Source organism: Gobio gobio (genome assembly GCF_949357685.1).
Source record: "Gobio gobio genome assembly, chromosome: 19".
Classification (NCBI taxonomy): Eukaryota; Metazoa; Chordata; class Actinopteri; order Cypriniformes; family Gobionidae; genus Gobio; species Gobio gobio.
Window position 1 is genome coordinate 38176777 of NC_137112.1, and position 16797 is coordinate 38193573.

Genomic DNA, 16797 nt, shown 5'->3' on the forward strand with positions numbered 1-16797 from the left:
TCTATTTAGGGCTCAACAGTAAAGATTTATCAGCATGCCTAGTCAGGCCATAACATTTTCAATTTTCTTTACATAGGAAATGTATAATAATAGCAGGAAATTCTACAGTTTATTATTATACAAAAAAAATTATTGAGATAATTTACCTATTTGACACGTTTAAAAAATCTGACAAGCAGAATTTACAACCATCTCCATATGTCACAGAAAGCAAAATGTTTAACTTTGGAAGCCATAAAATCCATTTACACGATTTTAAAAATGTAATAGCGCTAACCCAATAGGACAAGTGACAATTCGGTCATCTGGCCCAAAACTGACTCAAGGCAAGTTGGTCATCCTTAGTGTGGAACACTAACTAGGGTTTTCGACAATACAAGATTATGTTGATTTCCCTTTGAATTGTGAAAATTGAAATTGTGTGTCATTTTGCACCACATTCTAACTGAATAGTTAAAATAAAACAAAATACACTTACGAAATCTCATCGTTCTGGAACTCCAGGACACCATGAGTATCTTCAAAGTCCTCTCCTCCACCTTTTGCAGTGCCTTCAGTTGTTTTATATGGGATTACCACTACTCCACGGGCTCCAGAGGCACGTGCCACCTTCACCTCCATCGTACCAATGCTTTCACTGACATGAACCATTGGTTCCTCAAATGTGAAGATGCCAGCATGGTCATCATCAAAGATAGTCACAGTAGCTGTTGAAGGAAGGCCAAGACCAGCTAATGAGTCCACATGATTGGCGCCTGGGTTTCCATTGTTGGTTCCTTCAGACATGACCTTGACGTTGCTGAGATGAACCAGGAAGTGTTCGTCTTCTTCAAAAATGTCATCGTCAATGATGTCCACTCTTATCTCCTTTTCGGTTTCACCTGGTTTGAAGACTATAACACCCTCTGTGAACTGGTAATCAGAGCCTGCGTTGGCAGTGCCGTCCTCTGTGCGGTACTCCACCGACACAGTGCTAGTTAAGTCGCCGCCACGTCGTACCACATTCAAAGCCACAGTTCCGCAGTTCTCAAGACACTGATATGTGCCAGGGTCAAAGAAGATCTTGGAGGAAATATCATTATCTGAGACTTCTGAGCGAAGTTCGTGGATGCCAAGTGCTTTCCTGGCTTGGTCTGCAGCATGTTTTTTTAGTATATTACCCGCACCAGTCATAAGTCTAGTGGCCTGGCAGCGATAGAACGCACGACTCTTCTGCTGCTGGCTGAGGACGTGGTAGTTGGCGAGCTCAACCAGCTGCTCCATCTCTTTTTCCGGATGCTTCTGTTTCATTTCCTTCAATATCCTTGCCATTTCCCTTCTGGCCTCATCCTCATCCATGTCTTTATCTTCAATATCCACCGTTCCGTCTAAGAACTCCTCTGCGTGAGAATTAAGCATCCCGGCGTCCATTTCGATATCTGCCTTTGACTGAAGCTCCGGCTCACCTTCGGTCTCGATGATCATCCCCCTTTGTTTTCCGACTCTGTAACGCTTGTACACATACTTGTAGAATAGAAGTCTGCGGTCTGCAACCCAAGCAAAAAGGACACAAATTGGAAAGAAGAAAAGAGTAAGCAGTCCCTCCCAGACTTCCACGATACCTGGGGAAATCACCGCCAAGATCAGATAAAGCCACGTATAAGCAAAGATACTCCAAGTGGCGGTGACAAAAAACACCCGCAGGTGCTTGACCTTCCGATGCTCTCCTTCTGGTATCACAGAGACACAGAGACCGATGATGACAAACATATTAAAAGCTGCACTTCCAACAATGGTGTTTGGGCCCAGCTCGCCTGCGTCAAAGTTGTGCCCACAAACTTCTACCACGGAGAGCAGAATCTCTGGGGCTGATGAACCCAGAGCCATGAGAGTAAGATTCGAGACGGTTTCATTCCAAACACGAACAGTAGTGGTTGTGGTTTCTCCGTTTGGCTTCTTGATGGTGATCTCTTTCTCCTGGGATGTGATGACCTCAATGGAAGCCATAAAGCGGTCTGCAATGATGGATACCCCCAGGAACATGTAGAACAAACCAACAAAATACACAGTGGCTCTAGCCAACTTATCCCCAAAAGACGGGTTCTCCGGCTTCCATAATGGCAAGATCACACCCTCTTTGCACTCAAAACTACCACCACATGTCTCGGGTGAAGACGTTTCGTTAGGAGAAGTATCTACATCTAAGCTCGATTTAGTGCCGCCAGCAGTGGCTGGCATAAGCTCATAAGAGAAAACTAAGAGGAAGATGCTGAGGTTTAGAGCGAGAGAAAAACTGTATGAAGTCCCAGATTGGCCCATGTTCCTAGTGAGGTATTTTGTTCCTGCTCTCCCGTAGCCTGTGAAGGAAGAAAAAGTGCGGAGAATTGTTAAGAATGATACAATAGCAAAATGGTTCACCAGAATTAAAAAAACCTGATGCTCAAATTCGATTAGCCGAGCAAAGTTCAGAGAGCGCTGATATTTACAGTATACAACAGCACTGGGAAGTCTCATTCTTTGTATACATGCTTGTTCACAACATTCCAGACCTGAGTATGCAAGCAGTGCTGAGTGTAAGCGGAGTTTGCCTGAAGGAGAAACGGTTTTTGTTTTAAAGTCAGAACATCCGTGTTTTCTCTCACTTCATGTTCGCTCGAAATGGGGAAAACACAGCGAGGAAATGGAAAACCTGGAAAAGAGTTGGCAAAGAGTGATTGCAGAAAGTGTTGAGTGGGGGAGTGTAACGTCTGTCACTCAACTCCACTTATATGTTCCAGACCGGTTTTTAGACTGCAAGCTGCTTGGTTACACCAATGTTTGATCCAACCGTTTTTTTTTTGTTAGAGAAGAAATATACAAACTAATTGGTACATTTTTGTCTGAAATAAACTACAAAACTGTATTATAAAACCAATAACGTGTTCACAGTTGTGCTTTAGTACTGAATATCAGTAAAGCTGAGATTACCGGTGGCCTGTAGCCTTATCTACCTTTTTTTTTTTTTAAGAGTAGTAAGAATAGAGTGTCTGTTAATTAATTTATTTATTTATTTTAAAAGCTCTGATGATGGTGTAGACAGGCAGATATCATTCAAGCAATACACACATGTATACAACAGCTGTTTTGCATGAAACAGAAACACATTAATCAATTTGAAAAGATTTTTAATTGCATACTAAGCTTTATCTTATTATAACCCTACTGGGGGGGAAAACAGCTTAATCCAGCCTAAAATGATATGTTGGTTTTAGTTGGTCACCCAGCCTGGTCAAGATGGTCTGTTGGCTAGGTTTGTGGATTTTTTGACCATTTTGGACCAGCATGCTGACCAGCTAAACCTGAACACCAGCTTGGCCAGCATGTGGGACCATCTCAAACCAGTACACCATCTTAGGTAAATAAGTAAGTAAATAAAAAAAAAAGGTTTACATGTCATAAATTAGCAACAGATTGCACAAAGCATGCACTTTAATAAATAGAGGAGGGTTTCTGAAAATAAGATCTGATTAACTGGGTTTGAACTTAACACTCTAGACATTTTCACCTCTCATCTCTGTGCTCAAGGAAAAACAAATTACTATGAATTTACATTCTCCCTTTTCACCCATAATACAAAACACATTCACCATATTTACATAGCCTACACCTGCAGATAGTCTGAAAAATTGTAAACATAGTAAAGTCCAAATACATTAAGATATACCTTTTAAAGCGAAATGCTGTGGTGATGTGAAAGCCGCCACCACATGTAGTTACAGCTGTGGTATTTTGACGCTCGGAGATTCCGACCAAACAACCAGTCAACCGGACCGTTTACCGGCAGCGCTCTTTTGCAAAATACCGCGACCGTTAACTCTCATCCTCCTGTAGTTGAATCATTCCAGTAACGAGAGCTGTGTGTGAGACACGCGATTCATTTGGAGCTGCACTGGGAGAGTGTGCGGAGGAGAGTTGTAGGCTACTTTTCGTAAGTGCTTCAAGCTTATTTTCCTATTTCCGTACGGATTCGCATTTCTGACCGGAGGAGGGGAGACTGTGTTCGGATGGCTGGAAAGTGCAGTGGCTTCGTGCCAGACCCCTGATAACACTGACACTGAGAACACACACAACTCAATACTCTATCTAAGATAAGTCAGAAATTACATATGTTCTATTAAGAAGCAACATTTGTCTCCTTGATTTGATTTTCAGAGGCACGTTTGCATTTCTGATGGCATATTTTAACATAGTTGATTAATTAACATAAGTTTTATATATTCAAATAATATAGCCTACTGAGAATTCAACACCTATCAAATTAAATCAACGTTAAATAAATAAAAACAACACAATTCATTACCTATCAAATTAAACCAACGTTAAATAAATAAATAAATAAATAAAATAAAAAATCAACATTTTATGTGATACAACAATGTATAATTTCACATTTTCTGAATAAGGATCAACAGTGCAAAATGTGCTGATTGATTAGTAGGGCGTAGTGATGGGGAGTCGACTCCTAAAGAGTCGATTCCTCGACTCTGAATAGCCCCAGATTTGGGGTCGACTCCAGCACAGGAATCGACTCTCGGTGTTGACTCTGCTGCTGTGTCCGAGATCCTCAGTTGTTGATTCTCTAATAGTTAATGGTAGTTGAGTGCACTAAATAAAGCAAGGAGAAAATTAAAGGGGTGGTAAAACACATTCTTTTGAAGGCTTGACTGTGTTTGTGGGGTGCACTGTAACATGTGTTCATGCTTCGTTTTAAAAAAAATTGCCTTATTTTTCATATATTTGACCTTTATTCTACACTGCTCTGTCCCTCCTTGTAAAACGGTCTGATGCTTTCCGGGTTGTATGAAGCCAGTCCCTCAAAAATACGCAGTGGGCTCTGATTGGTTAGCTGGCCCAGTGTGTTGTGATTCGCTAAACGCCTAGTGCACGTATGTCGGAAACGTCACGCCCCTTACCGGAGGCTGTGCTTTGGTCAGTGTTAGAAACAACGGCGTCAATAAAACCATACCAATCTGAGCCCGAATCAGACCCAGAACATTTGAGTGAAGATGATCGAGCAGAACCTGTTCATTCCTCAAGAGTAAAGACTGCGGATCTATAGTGATCGCTTCTGAATGGCACTTTAACTTTTGTATTTTTAGAACGATTATAGCCAAATATCTGTCGCAAGAACTAACCCAAAACAAACACTAAGCACTGGCTTTAACTAGTAAGTTAGCCAAATCACACACAGAACCATGTTTAGCATGCCTGTAGATAAACAATACATAAAAGCTCTAATCAAAGAATCATTTACACTAATGTCAGGTTCGCTGTTGAGATTTTAACGTTAGTGTTTGTAACATTAGGTGTTCGTCGGATAACGTTAAGTATGAATGAGCATTTAACAGACTGGTTTGCAGAACAGCGTTGTCATCTGTTTACTTCCTTGCTACAACCTATTACAGGAAAACACATCGATGAAAAATAAATCAGACTTACAGGTTGTGGCCCATGAACAGCTTCTGTTTGTAAATCCAGCTTTCAGGACAAGCCGTTGTGCATATCCTGTATTGAACTCGCGAAGTTTGTGGAAGTTTGTGTTGTCCTCCGTGAAATGAGCCTGTTGATGTCACCAACCCTGGAGGAATGTGTGTAGTCGCCTACTGGCCGTTTGCTGTAGTTCTTAGAAACTGATTTCTTTAAAAGCAAATATCTCCCTTTGCTTTAAACTTTGAACGTTTTAACTTTGCAGATGTTGTTTATGCTCAAGCAGCAACATTACATGTTAGCTAAAGTTAGAATAGTGAAATCGTGGTTTACCACCCCTTTAAATGAAGTGAGGAATTCGGACACTGACGTAGTAACTTACACCGCGTCTGAAGCTGTCAAAAACTTGTCACACACATTTATCCTAGTTTGTACTTATACATAGGCTTTCTACATGCTAGCTTTGGTATATTAATGCAATAAATATATTTGGATTTTCATGGTTAACCTTGTGTTCATAATCATTAAACTAACCATAAATCATAAAAAAACACATCAATAAGTGTGCATTATTGTATTTATTTTAGTATTTATATTTAACCTTTTAAGACAATGATTATGTGCGTTTAGAGCTATCACTCGACAACCACTGTTTTCGTGACTTTTTCCTCAGTAAAATTAGGAATCGGTACGGCTAAGTTAGGTAATGTTTATTGTTGTTCAATTTGAGCCTCTGACGAGAGTTCGCGGGAGTGCCACGACGCATGCGCGAGAACTGAGATTACGGCGTTCTTCTTCTACTACTACTTGTTACTGGCTGCTCACTCTTTCGGAGTAGGGTTAATCTCAGTTCTCGCGCATGCGTCGTGGCACTCCCGCGAACTCTCGTCAGAGGCTCAAATTGAACAACAATAATAGTGTGATAAAGTCGTTATTTTTGTTGTTTTTCCGCTCAAAAAGTATTTTCGTCGCATGATAGACTTAATACAGAGCAACTGTAGTCATTTGGACTCCTTAAATTACGTTTTTACTTACTATTCTGGGCCATCAAGTTTCATTCCCTCTGAAAGCCTATGGAGGAGTGAGACAGCTCTCAGATTTCATCAAAAATATACTAAATTATGTTCCGAAGATGAACGAAGGTCTTACATGGTTGGAACAACATGAGGGTGAGTAATTACTGACAGAATTTTCATTTTTGGGTGAACTAACCCTTTAAGGCTTCGTGTGGGGGGAAAATAAATTAAGCAATAAATTAAACAATTTTGTCTTATTTCTTACCCTGTTTTGATGTAAAGTAAATGGAGTCGAGGAGTCGATTCCATAAACTCCTACAGTGAGAGTCGAGAATCGGAGTCGACTTCAAAAAAACTGCTAAGGTAGCTTTAGCTTACTGGTCACTAAGGCGTTGAAGGCGGTTGCTAAGGTGTTTTGGTGTGCTTGGCGAATATTTCGCCATGTCTCACACAAAGCTTTCTGTAGCCTAATCAATCGTCTCCTCAAGGTTTTAACATTTCCCGCTCCCTGTATGAACGCCTGCCCTGAGCGAAAATGGAGAAAGAGAAAACTCAAACGCGGTTATTTTCAGGTAATTTCATGTCGTTTCCCAAAAGCTGCTAAATTATAATATAATTTAATATAATAAATATATATATATATATATATATATATATATATATATATATATATATATATATATATATATATGTGTGTGTGTGTGTGTGTGTGTGTGTGTGTGTGTGTGTGTGTGTGTGTGTGTGTGTGTGTGTGTGTGTGTGTGTGTGTGTGTGTGTGTGTGTGTGTGTGCTAAATTAATTGATACATTTTTAATCAGCTAACGTTAGCTGCCAAGGCAACACTTCTGTTTAATTTAGTTTAGCTTTATGTAGCCTAGGCCTACTCAAGACACTAAAACTGCTTGTTACCAATAGCTCCGTTTTTTTACAACGCTTTAATTCATTTTCTCAACAACAACTAAAAAATCTATATAAAGATTAATAAAGAAAGATTATCTTAAAGGTCCTGTTCTTCATGATCCCATTTTTCAAACTTTAGTTAGTGTGTAATGTTGCTGTTAGAGCATTTATAATACCTGTAAAATTATAAAGCTCAAAGTTCAATGCCAAGCGAGATATTTTATTTAACAGAAGTTCCCTTTCAAAGCCTACAGCGAACGGCTGGTTAGGACTACATCCTGGTATTTCCTGCTTTAATTACGTCAGTAGAACAGTTTGTCGCTAACCTCCGCCCACAAGAACACGCGGGGCGTGGTCTTGTTGCTCCCGCGTGGAGAATAGAAAGTGTTGCGTTCGGTTGCGTTTATATAGTTTGTTTGTTGCCATGTCGTCGAGACGCTGTTATTTTCATCCCGGAGTCAAGTCACCTTTGTTTGGCTTTCCCAGGGACACTGTACTTAGAGATCATTGAGCGCATGCATCCCCGTTATGGTAAGAGGCGTGACCTTTCCGGTAACGTGCGCTCTGCGTGCCCTAAGCTGCTGTCGAATCACAACACGGGAACCGCTGGCACAATCAGAACTCGTTACGTGTTTCTGAAGGAGGGACTTCATAGAACAGGGAAATCTTTCAAGCCGTTTTGAGGACAGTGAAAACAGCTGTATACAGATAAGTAAATTGTGTGAAAAATACTGTGTTTTTTTACACGCGAAACATGAACACATGTTATATTGCACACTGTAAACACAATCAAAGCTTCAAAAAAACACGAAAAACGGGACCTTTAATAATCAAGTAGTTTCACATCCAATCACAGTGTCAAATTCTGTAAATATATTAGAATATCTTGGTATCATACTTTTAGTATTATAATGTCATTTGTCTGATCATATATCATCAGTGATTTTGTAAGACTTTCTATGTTTCAATATTTACTTTAGGATGCATGTGCAGTTAACATTAAACAGAAATGTAACAGTACTGAGCCATGCTTTGCTGCTCCCTGTCTGTTAGTCACTCCTACTGTGGAAAAGACACTTTTGTGCCCTATCTTGAGTCAGTTATACGCCATGCCAGGTCACATTTGCCAGTGACGTGATATCTGCCGTGATGTGTCTCCCTGCGTTAGACCAATATGACCTGAAGGGCCTCCATTAATTTGAATCATGTTTCTTATTGTGCCTTGCCGATGGCTCCCTAGACGGAAGCAATGCAGAAGCAAAGCAATAGAAATGCAAATATATGCGTGTATACAGTGTAGAGGTTGTCTTACATACTCATGCTGTGTGTAATTGATTTTGTGGTTTGACTTGCACGGACACATATTTTGGGTAAATGCACACATGCAAGATTACATTCTGCATCATTATAGAAATTGGAGAATTGATGTATACCGGCTAAATCAGTACACATGATGAATTGGAACAACAATGACCACAAAAACGTGCATGTGTCATATGAAATTTTTCTTGCTTGAGAAGCTGTGTCACTTGGATACGTCACAATAGTGAAGAAAAGACTATCGCAACTTTAATTTCATGCCAACTTGAAAGCTTTACCTAAATAGCACATTTCCCAGAAGCGCATGAGAACAATTCATTACATGTATTGGTAGAAAGATGCCAATGATTACTGCATTTCACATGGTCTCAAAATGTGTCCTTTTGCAGATGCGTACACAAAATGTCCGAATGCAGTTTGCCGTGAACTTTACATCTTGAGGCTTTTGCTGTTGTGGGCAGCTTTCACCTCACATAGCTCCACAGCTGTGCTGTGAGACGAGGAGGGGAGGCCTTGAGACGGAGTGAGCTCACCGTTGACTCAGTGAGGTGTGTTATTCTCTCTGTAAGATGACGATTTGTGCTTGCAGTTCCTCAGACATGCCTGACTCTTATGCCTGACCTGGCAAACAAAACCTTTCCACCGTAAAACAAATAAATAAGCAACAGCATGTTGTCATTTGCTCACGGGCAGTCTGTCAATGTACTGTAGTCATGTCATGGAAGAGCTAGACTGTTCCCAACTCTCTCACCTCATTGACATGAGGTCAGAACTGGCACGGATGAACGGTAGCAATTTACTGGGCTGAAAGTCTGAGAGTAAGTTTTGGTAGAAATTCCCTGAATCTGTACATCAGCTGCGATGATGATGCATCCTGCTGTTTTTTACTCACTCACTTTTTTTCTGTTTGCCTCAGCTAAGCAACTCGCAGGCCCTTAAATGCAAAGTCAGCTCGAATGAAGTTTGAATCAAAACATTGTCATCGCAAAAATAATATAACTTCCAAGCAGGTTAAAAAAGCGATAATGATGAGTAAAGTGAAAATTTATAAGCTGTATACATACTTATTTATTGGTAAAACTAGACCATCTCTTCAGATTCTATTCCTCATTTTTTTTGTTTTCGGAGGTTAATGTGAGAAATAATCAACACGTGTCGCCACATGGAGTTCTGAAGTAATACATTTTCTTTAGATATCCTTGATAAACCTCCATTGAACCGAAACTTGTTTAAAAACATCTGATTTGCATTAGCGAGCATCAGATTATCATCTTATAATTCGATTTAAACCACCACGCATTATATTCCAGTTCCAAAAAAAAGTTATTGGCCAAACATTTTATTTACAAAAAGCCAGGTTTTACTCTCATTTAGCACTTGGTGACTGTTGAAATGTTTTTCTTCTTCAAATAATTCTTTCTACAAGAAAATAATATTAAGAAAATATCAGAAAATGTGCCTGCTCCCTTTTTTGTTGTTAAAACAGTAGCAATGACGTAGCATAAGCAGTCAGACATTTGATCATTTAGAACATTTCACTCAGCAACAATCATTAAAATAACAAAATAAACCATTATGATCCCACTGCAACTGATGCCAAAATAGAGAAACTTATCATTTAATGCAAATTATGTCACCTTAACGGTCGTTAAGCCATCTAATAAGTCATTTATCCAATAGCATAATGGCTTTCAATGCAACTCTGCCTACCTAAGATCCTTGAAGCAATCAATCCCATATGGACTTACCTCTGTATTCCCTGTGGTGCTGTGAGAGAACTGTCTAGGGAGAGGAGCTGTGGCCGATAACCTGTCTAAATTTAACAGAAACAGGCATTGTTTCTGGCCTGGTGGGCCCAGTGAGCGCCTCTAAACATGGACAGCATAGTTGGGTTGTTGCTTATCGTTCTCCTCTCCCTCAGCCACTTCCATACAAGGCTGTGCTCGGAGCCTGTCACTTGCTACCCTGTTTGTGAAGCTCTCCTATCTGCCAGCTTCTTGTCGTTAACAGACACGTGCAAGATAAAGGGGCTCCGCTGGCAGGTAGCTTTCTTCTCCCCCTGTGCGTGTGGTCATACTGTATGTGTCTGTGAGTGTGTGTGTGTGTTTGCAGCGAAGGCAGGAATGCGCTGAGCACTCCTGGTGATTTTCCACAGTTCCCAGGACCTCGGTTGTGACATCTTCTGGTCCCGTGAGACATCCTGAAAGGTTTAGAGAAGCTGGCTCACATTCAGTGTTATTTTAGTATCATTGAGATACTATTATAGTTTTTTATTAATAATTTTATATATTTTCTGTTTTCATTTTCATTCTGTTTAATTTTAGTTCAAGTTTTAGTAATTTAGTTGTCTTTTGTTTTTATTAATTTAAAGTTAAATAAAAAATAGAAATATTGCATTGTCAACTAGCTGAAATTAAAGATACATTTTATTCTTTATTTTATTTCAGTGAAAGTTTATTTTATTTCAAGTAACTAACCTTTTTTATGGTTTTAGTTTTAGTTAACCATAATAACCCTGCTTACATCCTTCAGTTGGAACGAGACCAGATGAAGCTCACATACGTGAGGCAAGGGGCAAATACGAGAGGCAAATACGTTATGAAATGAGACAGAGCTTGGCCTCCTGCAAAAGTCATTAGTTACACTTTATTTCGATTGTCCTCTTTAGACATACTAACTTTGCAACATGTTAACTCACTCTCATTAGAGTTTTAGTAGACTGTCTTCTTAAAGGGATAGTTCACCCAAAAATGAAAATTAGCCCATGGTTTACTCACCCTCAAGCCATCCTAGGTGTATACAATTGGAGTTATATTAAAAAATGTCCTGGCTCTTCCAAGCTTTATAACTTCTGCTTCCGTGTTCGTCACCGGAAAACTTACGCCTGCATCCAATGTCATACGCTGGAACGGCAGTCTCTTGTGAACGATTACAGTTTGTTAAGTTTTAAATATGGATATTTTTATTAATTTTATTATTAGTGTGGAGCACTTTTATGATGGATAGATGCACTTTTATGGACTTCAAAACAGAAACAGACATTCCACTGCCATTATAAAGCTTGGAAAAGCCAGGACATTTTTTTATATAACTCCGATTGTATGGGATGGTTTGAGGGTGAGTAAATAATGGGCTAATTTTCATTTTTGGGTGAACTATCCCTTTAATGTCTGCTAACATTTTATTTTGATGGTCCCTCAACAGACATTTTACTGACTATAAGGCCATGTGTCCACCAAAGCGTTTTTAGCCAGCTGAAAATGTTAGGCGCTCTGCTGAAAACACCTCGCTGTGGGCGCTTGAGCGTTTTTTTTTTCAGTTGAGACTCTTTGCTTGTTATGATACGGAATATCTGCCGAAGTGTACTAGTATCTCATTTCACAGATAGTTTGTTTCTGTATTGATTCTATATAAAAATGCTGATACAATGTAAAGTATTTCCTCTGGCTCTTGTTTTAAATTATTTTGTTCCGTTATTATGCTTGTTGTTTTCATCTGTTGACGTTGTACAAGCAGAATGTGGTGGTTGGTCTGTGTTGTATTTGTCCCGCCCCTCCTCCACTCTAATTGGACAATAGGCCATTATCACAGAGGAATTGAATACCGGAAGTGCGCGTCGAAGCAGTGTTCTGATTCTTCCGGTTATGCATGTTTTCAATGTGCTGTCAACACCTAGCTGAACAAACGACAATTAAAATAAGCATCTGGAGGATGATTTAAAAATCCGGACATTTTCCGAGACCGGAGAAGGGATAAACTGATCACTACTGTGTACAGGATTTTCCAAACTCTGTTGAATTTGTAGTTTTTTAATCCGACATAAGCCGAGGGTCGTAAAAATACGTGATTATTTCACCACACGGTGTCAGTGCACATCTAAATAGACCGCAATGAAGTGTGTGTGAGACCTGACGAATAAGATCTGAATCAACATATTGATTTGTATTAATATTTTAGTCATTGTTCTGTCACTTTTCAGTGACAATCATTTCACTGTAGCCTACAGTATATGTAATCCACACATTTATGCCAAAATTCAGTCAGGCTGTTAACGTATTACTGTTTAAGATTAATGAAATGCTTAACATCGTTTACTTTCTTTAAGGCAGTTACCGCGCATTCATTCATCTATTTATTACATGAAAATGAACCATGGTTTTATTACAAATAAAATAAGACATGGTTATTGTAGTTTATCATGGTATTTGTAGGAAAACTAATACAAATGGTAGTCAATCCACGAAAAAAAACATGGTTACTACATTCTTACTATAATAAAACCATGGTTAACTTTTGTAAGGGTATTTATCAGTCAAATTAATTTAAAAATGTAACAACAGGTATGAAATATGATTAGTAAGAGAAACACTGTTAATGAGAAGACTCAATCACTGGACTGCGGCAGGTTAGAAATGTATTTATTATTCAGAATGCACATTTGGATGGGAACATTTCAGCAGGCTGACGATATGAGACGTAAACATCCGCAGTTTGGAAATGCATAGGCCTACAACACACAAACATACAACTTCATCCCACCATATCAGTCTCACCCATGCTCTCCTCTATTCTTTTAGTGTCAGGAAATGGTCAAATCTGAGGTAAGGATGTCATTATTTAGTATTAGAGCACCGGATCGCTGCAGCTACACCCGCATTTTGATTGCGTCGTGATGGGACCGGAAGTAGCGGTGCACTGCTTCACTTACCGGAAATCGGAAGTGTGATAAAGGCCTATTGGGTGAAAAGTGACAGTGATGAGTGCTGCATTTTTTTACTCAAAGTTGAACATTCTTCAACTCTCGGTGACCAGGAAAAAACGCCCAGCGCTTGAGCGAGCACCCAAAAAACGCTTTGGTGGACACACAGCCTAAAAAACGCTGAACGTAAAATACTTGTTCAGCGCCTCGTTACACTCATGGCATTCAAAAAACGTGGCGCTCCCATTGAAAACAATTGAATACACCAGCCAGCCGTGTGAAAAAACGCTTTGGTGGACACACGGCCTAAGTAACTTTACAGCTACATGTCAACCTATTCTACTAACCCGAACCCAACACCTAACTCTAAACTAACAGTCTACTAATACTAATAGTAGAATGTCTAAAGTGGACAATCGAAATAAAGTGTATAAGTCATTATTACCATCGCTACATTTGGTATTGGTACATTCTGCCTCCAAATCAGTTAATTTACATTCAACATGCCGTTGCATGAGTTTAGTTGCATGAGGGCAAAGTGATATAACACTTTTGGCCGCTTTAGACGTATTGCGTTTTGACATCTGTCTAACTGGGCTCTATGAGAAGGGCAAATAAAAAGCACATGGACTTGCAAGCACATGAATCATGATCGTGTTTGCCTAAAATGCAACATCCTATAAACATCAACGGAGCAATGCTACATTTCAGTATGCGACACATACAGGAAAAGCGTATCTGACTTCTTATTCTCTGGTTTTGAATTTGTTAAGGGATTTTGTCAGTGTCTTTAATGCTATTCCTGCCCTTTATCACCATCAAGTGATAAAGTGCACTTAGGCAAGTGCTTTGTTGCTATTTATATCACGACCTGCTGACATTTTGAATTGTTAATTTTTCTCCTCGATGGTATTTATTTACATTTTTACATTATTAAAGGACAAGATAAATTGTATGGGGAAAAAATGAACATTGACTTTATTGGAAGCACTTTTGTATTCAATTTTGTATAAAATACATGTTTCAGCTTTATTGACACCAGTGGGAAAAATGATTAAAATCCTATATATTATATTATGAATTATTTTAATTATTACATTTGTTTAGCTAAAATATTAGATATATGTAAGTGATGGACTACAAGCTGATAAAAAATAAATTCATAATAAATAAATGCAAATCATATGAGTAAAGGGAACACCAGTCAAATTTGGCAAATATTTTTCAAAAGTCAAGACATATTTTAATAATGATCCAAAAACACAAAGTCAACAAAGACTACGTGTTCAAGTATTGCATTACAATGGAGCTGTATATGCCAGCAATACGGATGAACGTATCAAAGCTCATATTACAATACAAAGAGAAGACGTGTATTGTCTTCATATCTCTTCGATCATCTTTCCATAACATTGATGCCACATTATCAGATTAAGCACAGCCAGCAGATGACACACCTCCCTTGTCATTTTGCTGTTTGACATGATTTATCATAGATCTGTAGTCATGTGAGATGTATGACTGTTTTCCAGAAGCTTAGCCCAGTCCGAGGTTCATTTCAAACTGCCTGAAGTTACCCAGTGCTTTATTTAACGCATATTATGATGATTCATGATGCCCAGTTCTGCTATGCCATATCTCAGTATACGAACATATGAAGTGACTAACTTGCAAAGCCATATGATTTGGCTTGTATGACACTAGTGACCATAGACCGCTAATCTGAGATTAACTCAGCTGTCAGCATCCTTAAAAACTGTGATTTTGAGATCTTTCTGCAAGTTTGCTGAAAACAGCAGTAATGAACCATCCTCTTATGAGTCATTAAAGAACTTTGAAGTTTGTTAGATTTAGTATTATCCTTCCTGTAGTCAGCGGCTGACGCGGTCATCGCCGGCATATAGGGCAGCAATGATCGTCACAAACACGTGCTCCATTTTTTTCATCTCTTACCCAAACATTTTCTGTTCCAGTTAAAGTGTCCTCATATGATGTTTGTGTTACATAAGTGAACTTCCATCCTGAAACCTGTAGTGAAGCGTAGATAAAATCCTGTTACATATGAGCCAAATCTGAGGCAAATAAGATGCCATTTTTCTTTAAATTTTTTTCTTTTGCCTCCGAGAGGGGCCTATAGAGCTTCTAAAAGAAAAGATTGGTTGAAAACACAGGGAAAATAGACAGTAAATATTGTAATATTTCCAAATAGTGGCTGGTCTAATGTTAGGAAATGGGTCACTTATATGTGATAATCTCTTGCATGTCACTCTTCTCACAAGACGAGTGTAGAAGATTTCAGTTCTTTGCCAGGGGACTGAAATGACAGAAACTGCAGCTGTTCATTTGGGTGGTGGAAGAGGAATCATCTGAGATTGACAAGGAACATAGAGTTCCTTGTAAGAAGAATATTTGCATAATCTTGGAGACAGAAAACGGTCTGAATTTCTGTCAGAAAATGTTCTGTTGTGATTGACCTCATTGTTTTTGTTTTGAAGTCGCATTGCTGTATGTGTAAAAATAATATTAATTGACAGATAGCGACATTTATCTCTTATTTTACATTCGAGGGGCCCTATCATACACCCGGCGCAATGCGATGCCAGGCGCGACGACGCAAGTGTTTTTTGCTAGTTTCAGTTATCATTTTCATTTCTAGACGCAGTTATCATTTTCATGTCCTGCGCCACGTTGTTTGCACTCGCTCCCATCAGTTCACCCATGGGCATGCTGGTCTTAAAACAAGGTGTGTTCAGGCACATTGTTGGCGCATTGCTATTTTGAGGAAACTGAAAACGACTGCACCATTGACCAACAAAAACCTGGTCTAAAGTCAATAGCGCAGTATTTTTTGTGTTATTTAAAGGGCACGTTATTTAAAGGGCACGCTAGTAACCTATGCGCCTATAGGCGGGTCCACAACGCACGTACACTCTGCTAATTACACACACAGGGACACGCAGCAGCACACAAACATAAAAATAAAAAAAGGAATCCTCTCTGGAGAAGCTTTCAGTCTTTCCGCTAGCGAATTCCACTATGTAAATAGCGAATACGCCATGCACGGTGCAAGCATAACTGGCCTTTAAAGGGAATGGGATATGGTTTATTGCACGTTATGCCCAAAACACACCCATGACTCATTAAGAGACGAGGTACAAACCTTTTAGACCATGTGCCTGGCGCGCCAACCGTTTTTTCGTCTTTGCACTTCAGACCATGCGCTCAGATCATTAAAATAGGGACCAAAGTATTTTAGTTCCTTTGAACTAAACCAATTGTGATATTACTGAAGCTGTATCCCTGTGTTGAATTTGTTCCTGGCAAACAAAATTGTAGAACTATACACTAAAATCAGTTAGAATAAACAACTAGAACAAATCAGCTTTGCCATTGTGGTGGCAGAAGTCAATCTTAGTC

The 16797-nt window shown here is 39.2% G+C and overlaps 1 protein-coding gene across 1 annotated transcript in view; it reads right to left on the minus strand.

Moving 5' to 3' along the window:
- Nucleotides 1-10626, minus strand: part of slc8a1a (solute carrier family 8 member 1a) — a 69308-nt gene extending 58682 nt beyond the window's left edge. The window contains exons 1-2 of the mRNA XM_079844107.1: nucleotides 10430-10626; nucleotides 479-2336 (exon numbers count right to left, since the gene is read on the minus strand). Coding sequence (XP_079700233.1) covers nucleotides 479-2298 — 1820 coding nt within the window. The 5' untranslated portion in view covers nucleotides 2299-2336; nucleotides 10430-10626. The remainder of the gene's footprint in view (nucleotides 1-478; nucleotides 2337-10429) is intronic.
- Nucleotides 10627-16797: the final 6171 nt, after the last annotated feature.